Here is a 10,000-nt window from a genome sequence, read left to right on the forward strand (position 1 = left end):
AATCTGTTTATAAATCACTGTGTTAATGATAAGTGGAACATGAAAGGAGAATACATGTGTTTTTAAGTTGCGGTGCTAATAATAAGTGGAACATGAAAGGAGAATAACTGTGTTTTTAAGTCACTGTGTTAATGATAAGTGGAACATGAAAGGAGAATAACTGTGTTTTAAGTCACGGTGCTAATGATAAGTGGAACATAAGAGGAGAATAAATGTGTTTTTAAGTCACAGTGTTAATGATAAGTGGAACATAAGAGGAGAATAAATGTATTTTTAAGTCACAGTGCTAATGATAAGTGGAACATAAGAGGAGAATAAATGTGTTTTTAAGTAACGGTGCTAATAATAAGTGGAACATAAGAAGAACATGAATGTGTTTTTAAGTCACCCTGCTAATGATAAGTGGAACATAAGAAGATAATAAATGTGTTTTTAAGTCACGGTGCTAATGATATGCGGAACCTAAAAGGAGAATAAATATGTTTTTAAGTAGCGGTGCTAATGATAAGTGGAACATAAAAGGAGAATAAATATGTTTTTAAGTAGCGGTGCTAATGGTAAGTGGAACATAAGAGGAGAATAAATGTGTTTTTAAGTCACGGTGTTAATGATAAGTGGAACATCAAAGGAGAATAAATGTGCTTTTAAGTCACGGTGCTAATAATAAGTGGAACATAGAAGGAGAATAAATGTGCTTTTAAGTCACGGTGCTAATAATAAGTGGAACATAAAAGGAGAATAAATGTGTTTTTTTAAGTCACGGTGTTAATAATAAGTGGAACATGAAAGTAGAATAAATGTGTTTTTAAGTCATGGTGTTAATAATAAGTGGAACATGAAAGTAGAATAAATGTGTTTTTTTAAGTCATGGTGTTAATGAGTCAATTGCAGGCATCCTCGGCCAATCAGAGCGCGAGTTTCATTCCTGATGAAGCGCACAATGTGTCAATTGCCTCATTTGCAGCCGCAGCCGCCGCGTTGCATTGTGGGAGAGGAGCGCGCCCAGCAAAAATGGAGGCGTCGCCGGCGTGATTGATGCGAGTGACCCTCGGCCAGGTCCGCATGAACCTCCGCCGGCAGCCCTGAGCCAGAAGCCCCAGGGAGATGACGAACGAGTCGGGGGCAGACAAGGAGGCGCGCAGGGGCAAACTCTCTCCCGGCGACACCCGCCACACCCTCCATGGGGCCGCGGGAGACAGGTGCCACTCCTCCGCGCCCGCGCAGCCCTCACACTCCGCCTCAGCCTCCGCCGCGCCCGCTGCCATGTTCCCCTACCCGAGCCAGCACGGAGCCGCCTTCTCCATCGGCGGCGCCCCCGGCCGCTACGTGCACGCCCACCACCACCACCACCACCCGGTGCTGGCCAACGGAGCTTACAGCGGCCTGCTGGGCGCCTCGCCGCCGCCCGCCTACCCGCCGGCCGCCGGCTACCCGTCGTACGCGCCGCAGTACGGACACGCGTACCAGGGCGCCGCTTTCTACCAGTTCTCCCCGGCCCAGGCGGCGCCCGGCAAGGCGCAGGTCTACCTGTGCAACCGGGCCCTGTGGCTCAAGTTCCACCGGCACCAGACGGAGATGATCATCACCAAGCAGGGGAGGTAGGACCCGGCGCCGCGTCGCGTCGCTCATCTTCCCCCTCAACAACAACTTCATTCTCTCCCCCTCAGGCGGATGTTCCCCTTTTTAAGCTTCAACATTTCCGGCCTGGACCCGACGGCTCACTACAACATTTTTGTGGACGTGATCCTGGCGGACCCCAACCACTGGCGCTTCCAGGGCGGCAAGTGGGTCCCCTGCGGCAAGGCGGACACCAACGTCGTCGGTAAAAAAAAAAAAAAAAAAAAAAAGTCGATTTATGACTGGACGTGTTTCATTCTTTTGTTTGTGTCATTATGTTGGATAAACCTTTCGAAAACAAATACGGGTGGAACTAAAAACGTGAGAAAGTGAAAGTAAAACTCAACTCATTGGACGTAAAGTGAAATATGTCAAGCCTTTATTCATTATAATTTTGATGAATATATGTTTTTAAATGTTTAGATTTTCAATTCGAAACTGGAAAAAATAATCATCAAAACAAGCTCGGAATTGGACTTGCGTGTTTTTAGTTTCACTGTGTGAAAGTGAAACTAACATTTCTGACTTTAAACAGCAACAGTTTATAAATATATTTATTTTTTATTTAATTTAAAATAATCATCAAAACAAGCTCGGAATTGGACTTGCGTGTTTTTAGTTGCACTGTGTGAAAGTGAAACTAAAATGTCTGACTTTAAACAGCAACAGTTTATAAATATGTTTTTTTTTTAATTTAATTTAAAACAAACCTCAAAACAAGCTCGGAATTGGAGCTGCGTGTTTTTAGTTGCACTGTGTGAAAGTGAAACTAAAATGTCTGACTTTAAACAGCAACAGTTTATTAGTATGTTTATTTTTTATTTAATTTAAAACAAACCTCAAAACAAGCTCGGAATTGGACTTGCGTGTTTTTAGTTTCACTGTGTGAAAGTGAAACTAACATTTCTGACTTTAAACAGCAACCGTTTATACATGTGTTTAGTTTTTTATTTAATTTAAAACAAACCTCAAAACAAGCTCGGAATTGGACCTGCGTGTTTTTAGTTTCACTGTGTGAAAGTGAAACTAAAATGTCTGACTTTAAACAGCAACAGTTTATAAATATGTTTATTTTTTATTTAATTTAAAACAAACCTCAAAACAAGCTCGGAATTGGAATTGCGTGTTTTTAGTTGCACTGTGTGAAAGTGAAACTAAAATGTCTGACTTTAAACAGCAACAGTTTATTAATATGTTTATTTTTTATTTAATTTAAAACAAACCTCAAAACAAGCTCGGAATTGGACTTGCGTGTTTTTAGTTGCACTGTGTGAAAGTGAAACTAACATTTCTGACTTTAAACAGCAACGGTTTATAAATGTGTTTATTATTTTGGATGTCATTTAAAATAATCATCAAAACAAGCTAGGAATTGGACTCGCGTGTTTTTAGTTTCACTTTCTAAACGTGAAACGAATATTTCTGACTTTAAACATATAGTTTATAAATGTTTATATCGTTTTTTTTATAGTAATTTAAATTAATCATCAAAACAAGCTCGGAATTGGACTTGCGTGTTTTTAGTTTCACTTTGTAAAACTACAATTTCTGACTTTAAACAGCAACCGTTTATACATACGTTTATTCCCAAAAAGGGACAAGCGGTAGGAAATGGATGGATGGATTTTTGATGTAATTCAAAATAATAATCAAAACAAGCTCGGAATTGGACCTGCGTGTTATTAGTTTCACTTTCTAAACGTGGAACGAATATTTCTGACTTTAAACAGCAACTTTTTATAAATATGTATATTATTTTGGATGTCATTCAAAATAAGCATCAGAACAAGCGCGGAATTGGACTTGCATGTTTTTAGTTTTACTGTGTGAAAGTGAAACTAACATTTCTGACTTTAAACAGCAACAGTTTATAAATGTGTTTATTATTCTTAATTTAATTTAAATATATAATCATCAAAACAAGCTCAGAATTGGACTTGCATGTTTTAGTTTCACTTTATAAAAGTGAAACACAATTTTCTGACTTTAAACAGCAACGGTTTATAAAGATGTTTATCATTTTTTATTTAATTAAAAATAATCATCAAAACGAGCTTGAATTGGATTTGCGTGTTTTTAGTTTCACTGTGTAAAAGTGAAACTAACATTTCTGGCTTTAAACAGCAACCGTTTATACATATGTTTATTTTTTGTTTAATTTAAAATACTCCTCAAAACAAGCTCGGAATTGGACTTGCGTGTTTTTAGTTTTACTGTGTAAAAGTGAAACTAAAATTTCCGATTTTAAACAGCGACAGTTTGTTAATATGTTTATTATTTTTTATTTGATTAAAAATAATCATCAAAACAACTTTGGAAATGGACTTGCAAGTTTCTAGTTTCACTTTGTAAAAGTGAAACTACAATTTCTGACTTTAAATTGCAACAGTGTGTAAATATGTTTATTTATTTTTTTATTTAATTTAAAATTATCCTCAAGACAAGCTCGGAAATTGGATTTGCGTGTTTTTAGTTTATCTGTGTAAAAGTGAAACTAAAATTTCTGACTTTAAACAGCAACAGTTTACGAATATGTTTATTATTTTGATTAAAATAATCATCAAAACAAGCTCGGAATTGAACTTGCATGTTTTTGTTTCCCTTTGTAAAAGTGAAACTATAATATTTCTGACTTTAAACAGCAACACTTTATAAATATGTTCATTCTTTTTGACGTAATTTAAAATAATCCCCACGACAAGCTTGGAATTAAACGTGTGTGTTTTTAGTTTCACTTGGTTAAAGTGAAACTAATATTTCTGACTTTAAAAAGCAACCGTTTATAAATATGTTTATTGTTTTTGCTTTAATTTGAAATAATCATCAAAACAAGCTCGGAATTGGACCTGCGTGTTTTTAGTTTCACTTTATTATTTTTGATGTAATTTGAAACAATCATCAAAACAAGCTCGGAATTGGACTTGCATGTTTTTAGTTTCACTTTGTTATTATTTTGGCTTTAATTTAAACTAATCATCAAAACAAGCTCGGAATTGGACCTGCGTGTTTTTAGTTTCACTTTATTATTTTTGATGTAATTTGAAATAATCATCAAAACAAGCTCAGAATTGGACTTGCATGTTTTTAGTTTCGCTTTGTTATTATTTTTGCTTTAACTTAAAATAATCATCAAAACAAGCTCCCAGCGACCCCGAAAGGGACAAGCGGTATAAAATGGATGGATGGATGGATGTTTTTAGTTTCGCTTTGTTATTATTTTTACTTTAATTTAAAATAATCATCAAAACAAGCTCGGAATTGGACCTGCGTGTTTTTAGTTTTACTTTATTATTTTTGATGTAATTCAAAGCTCGGAATTGAACTCGCATGTTTTTAGTTTCACTTTTACAAAGTCTAACTAGTATTTCTGACTTTAAACAGCAACAGTTCATAAATATTTGTAATTATTTTTTATTTAATTTCAATATAAACATTAAAACAAGCTTGGAATTGCACTTGCGTGTTTTTAGTTTCACTTTTACAAAGTCAAACTAATATTTCTGACTTTAAACAGCAACCGTTTATATAAATATATATACAAGTATGTTTATTATTTTTGACGGAATCTAAAATAATCATCAAAACAAGCTCGGAATTGGATTTGCGTGTTTTTAGTTTCACTTGGTAAAAGTGAAACTAATATTTCTGACGTTAAGACAGTTTATACATATGTTTATTTTTAAATTAATTTAAAAATAATCATCAAAACAAGCTCGGAATTGGACGTGCGTGTTTTTAGTTTAACTTGGCAAAAGTGAAACTAATATTTCTGACGTTAAGACAGTTTATACATGTGTTTATTTTTTAAATTAATTTAAAAATAATCATCAAAACAAGCTCGGAATTGGACTTGCGTGTTTTTAGTTTCACTTGGCAAAAGTGAAACTAATATTTCTGACGTTAAACAGCGACTGTTAATAAATATGTTTATTATTTTTAAATTAATTAAAAAAGAATCATCAAAACAAGCTCGGAATTGGACTCGCGTCTTTTTAGTTTCACTTTGTAAAAGTGAAACTACAATTTCTGACTTTAAACAGCGACAGTTTATAAATATGTTTATTATTTTTAAATTAATTAAAAAATAATCATCAAAACAAACTCGGAATTGGATTTGCGTGTTAGTTTCACTTTGCAAAAGTGAAACTAATATTTCTGACGTTAAACAGCGACCGTTTATAAATATGTTTATTATTTTTAAATTAATTTAAAAAATAATCATCAAAACAAGCTTGGAATTAGACTTGCGTGTTTTTAGTTTCACTTTGTAAAAGTGAAAGTACAATTTATTAAATAGCAACAGTTGATAAATATGTGCAATATTGTTGATGTAATTCGCATGGTTGTATTCCGAGCCCGTTGCATGAATAAAGTACAATAATGTGGCATTTTGTGTCTGTTTTGCGTGGGTGTGTGGGTGCAGGGAACCGGGTCTACATGCACCCGGATTCCCCGAACACAGGTGCGCACTGGATGCGTCAGGAGATCTCCTTCGGCAAGTTGAAGCTGACCAACAACAAAGGGGCCTCCAACAACACGGGCCAGGTACAACGCAGCTGCAAATATCTATATATCTACATATGTATCGGACACGCGCCTGCTTCCACGCTGCGTGTCCAGATGGTGGTCCTGCAGTCCCTGCACAAGTACCAGCCGCGGCTCCACGTGGCGGAAGTCAACGAGGACGGGACGGAGGACAGCAGCCAGCCCGCCAGAGTCCAGACTTTCACTTTCACGGAGAGCCAGTTCATCGCCGTCACGGCCTACCAGAACACGGACGTGGGTGCACACCTATCATACGCACACGCACACGTCACACATGCGTGAATTTAATATGATGTTTCATAGGATATTTGATATATTTGATAATAATTTGATATTATATTTGATATATTTGATAATAATTTAATAATAATTTGATAATAATGTGATATTATATTTCATATATTTGATAATAATTTGATATCATATTTGATAATAATTTGATATTATATTTGATATTTGATAATAATTTGTTATTATATTTGATATATTTGATAATAATTTGATATGATATTTGATAGGATATTTGATATATTTGATATGATATTTGATATATTTGATAGGATATTTGATATATTTGATAATATATTTGATAATAATTTGATATGATATTTGATATATTTGATAGGATATTTGATATATTTGATAGGATATTTGATATATTTGATAATAATTTGATAATAATTTGATATGATATTTGATATATTTGATAGGATATTTGATATATTTGATAGGATATTTGATATATTTGATAATAATTTGATAATAATTTGATATGATATTTGATAATAATTTGATATGATATTTGATATATTTGATAGGATATTTGATATATTTGATATGATATTTGATATATTTGATAGGATATTTGATATATTTGATAATAATTTGATAATAATGTGATATGATATTTGATATATTTGATAGGATATTTGATATATTTGATAGGATATTTGATATATTTGATAATAATTTGATAATAATGTGATATTATATTTGATACATTTGATATGATATTTGATAAGATATTTGATATATTTGATAATAATTTGATAATAATTTGATATGATATTTGATATATTTGATAATAATTTGATATGATATTTGATATATTTTATAGGATATTTGATATATTTGATAGGATATTTGATATATTTGATAATAATTTGATAATAATGTGATATGATATTTGATATATTTGATAGGATATTTGATATATTTGATAATCATTTGATAATCATTTAATAATAATTTGATATGATATTTGAAATATTTGATAATAATTTGATATGATATTTGATATATTTGATATATTTGATAATAATTTGATATGATATTTGATATATTTGCTAAGAATGCAAACATGTGCCTAAGTAAGAAAATGATTATTGTCCTCTTAACAGATTACGCAACTGAAAATCGATCACAATCCGTTTGCCAAAGGATTTCGGGACAACTACGACACGTAAGTATGATTACTCAATGTTATTGTTGCATTACGTTAAGTATTAACACTCAATATTATTATTGCATTACGTTAAGTATTAACACTCAATATTATTATTGCATTACGTTAAGTATTAACACTCAATATTATTATTGCATTTCGTTAAGTATCAGTACTGAATATTAGTATTGCATTTCAGTAAGTATTAATTAGGGATGTCCGATAATGGCTTTTTGCCGATATCCGATATTCCGATATTGTCCAACTCTTTAATTACCGATACCGATATCAACCGATACCGATATCAACCGATATATACAGTCGTGGAATTAACACATTATTATGCCTCATTTGGACAACCAGGTATGGTGAAGATAAGGTACTTAAAAAAAAAAAAAAAAAAAAAAAAAAAATAAGATAAACAAATTAAAAACATTTTTTTGAATACAAAAGAAAGTAAAACAATATAAAAACAGTTACATTGAAACTAGTAATTAATGAAAACTAGTAAAATTAACTGTTAAAGGTTAGTATTATTAGTGGAGCAGCAGCACGCACAATCATGTGTGCTTACGGACTGTATCCCTTGCAGACTGTATTGATATATATTGATATATAATGTAGGAAGCAGAATATTAATAACAGAAAGAAACAACCCTTTTGTGTGAATGAGTGTCAATGAGTGTAAAAAAAACAAAACAAAACAAAAAAAAATGATACCGATAATAAAAAAAAACGATACCGATAATTTTCGATGTTACATTTTAACGCATTTATCGGCCGATAATATCGGCAGGCCGATATTATCGGACATCTCTAGTATTAATCCATCCATCCTTTTTATACCGCTTGTCCCTTTTTAATACGGAATATTATTATTGCATTTCGTTAAGTATTATTACTCAATATTATTATTGTATGTCATTAAGTATTAATACTGAATATTATTACTTATTTCGTTAAGTATTAATACTGCATATTATTATTCCTTTTCATTAAGTACTAATACTTAATATTATTATTGCATTTCAGTAAGTATCAATCCATCCATCCATCATTTTCCTACCGCTTGTCCCTTTTTAATATTGAATATTATTATTGCATTTCGTTAAGTATCAATACTGATAATTATTATTGTATGTCATTAAGTATCAATACTGAATTGTATTACTTCATTTCGTTAAGTATTACTACTGAATATTATTATTCATTTTCATTAAGTACTAATACTTAATATTATTATTGCACTTCGTTAAGTATTAATACTTAATAATATTATTGCATTTCAGTAAGTATTAATCCATCCATCCATTTTTTCTACCGCTTGTCCCTTTTTAATACTGAATATTATTATTGCATTTCGTTAAGTATCAATACTCCATATTATTATTGTATGTCATTAAATATTAATGCTGAATATTATTACTCAAATTCGTTAAGTATTAACACTGAATATTATTATTGCATTTCGTTAAGTATCAATACTCAATATTAGTATTGCATTTCATTAGGTATTAATACTGAATATTATTATTGCATTAAATTATGTATTAATACTCCATATTATTATTGCATTTTGTTAAGTTATAATACTGAATATTATTAATGCATTTATTAAGTAATAATACTCAATATTATTATTCAATTTCGTTAAGTATTATTACTCAATATTATTACATTACATTAAGTATCATTACTCAATATTATTATTACATTACATTAAGTATCATTACTCAATATTATTATTACATTTCGTTAAGTATTATTACTCAATATTATTATTGAATTTCGTTAAGTATTATTACTCAATATTATTATAACATTTCGTTTAGTATCATTACTCAATATTATTATTACATTTCGTTAAGTATTATTACTCAATATTATTGTTACATTCCATTAAGTATTATTACTCAATATTATTATTACATTTCGTTTAGTATCATTACTCAATATTATTATTACATTTCGTTAAGTATTATTACTCAATATTATTATTGAATTTCGTTAAGTATTATTACTCAATATTATTGTTACATTTCGTTAAGTATTATTACTCAATATTATTACATTTAGTTTAGTATCATTACTCAATATTATTGTTACATTTCGTTAAGTATTATTACTCAATATTATTATTACATTTCGTTTAGTATCATTACTCAATATTATTATTACATTTCGTTAAGTATTATTACTCAATATTATTATTGAATTTAGTTAAGTATTAATTACTCAATATTATTTTTACATTTCGTTAAGTATTATTACTCAATATTATTACATTTCGTTTAGTATCATTACTCAATATTATTGTTACATTTCGTTAAGTATTATTACTCAATATTATTATTTCATTTAGTTTAGTATCATTACTCAATATTATTATTACAT

The 10,000-nt window shown here is 30.8% G+C and overlaps 2 protein-coding genes across 2 annotated transcripts in view; one reads left to right on the top strand and one right to left on the bottom strand.

Moving 5' to 3' along the window:
- LOC133664323 (T-box brain protein 1-like) overlaps positions 1-10,000 on the bottom strand; it is a 102,603-nt gene that overhangs the window by 58,287 nt on the left and 34,316 nt on the right. The gene's annotated exons all lie outside the window — the stretch shown is intronic.
- Positions 1,072-10,000, top strand: part of LOC133665231 (T-box brain protein 1-like) — a 15,566-nt gene continuing 6,637 nt past the window's right edge. The window contains exons 1-5 of the mRNA XM_062070481.1: positions 1,072-1,598; positions 1,668-1,822; positions 6,041-6,162; positions 6,238-6,396; positions 7,563-7,624. Coding sequence (XP_061926465.1) covers positions 1,105-1,598; positions 1,668-1,822; positions 6,041-6,162; positions 6,238-6,396; positions 7,563-7,624 — 992 coding nt within the window. The 5' untranslated portion in view covers positions 1,072-1,104. The remainder of the gene's footprint in view (positions 1,599-1,667; positions 1,823-6,040; positions 6,163-6,237; positions 6,397-7,562; positions 7,625-10,000) is intronic.

Source organism: Entelurus aequoreus, linkage group LG14 (genome assembly GCF_033978785.1).
Source record: "Entelurus aequoreus isolate RoL-2023_Sb linkage group LG14, RoL_Eaeq_v1.1, whole genome shotgun sequence".
Taxonomy (NCBI): Eukaryota; Metazoa; Chordata; class Actinopteri; order Syngnathiformes; family Syngnathidae; genus Entelurus; species Entelurus aequoreus.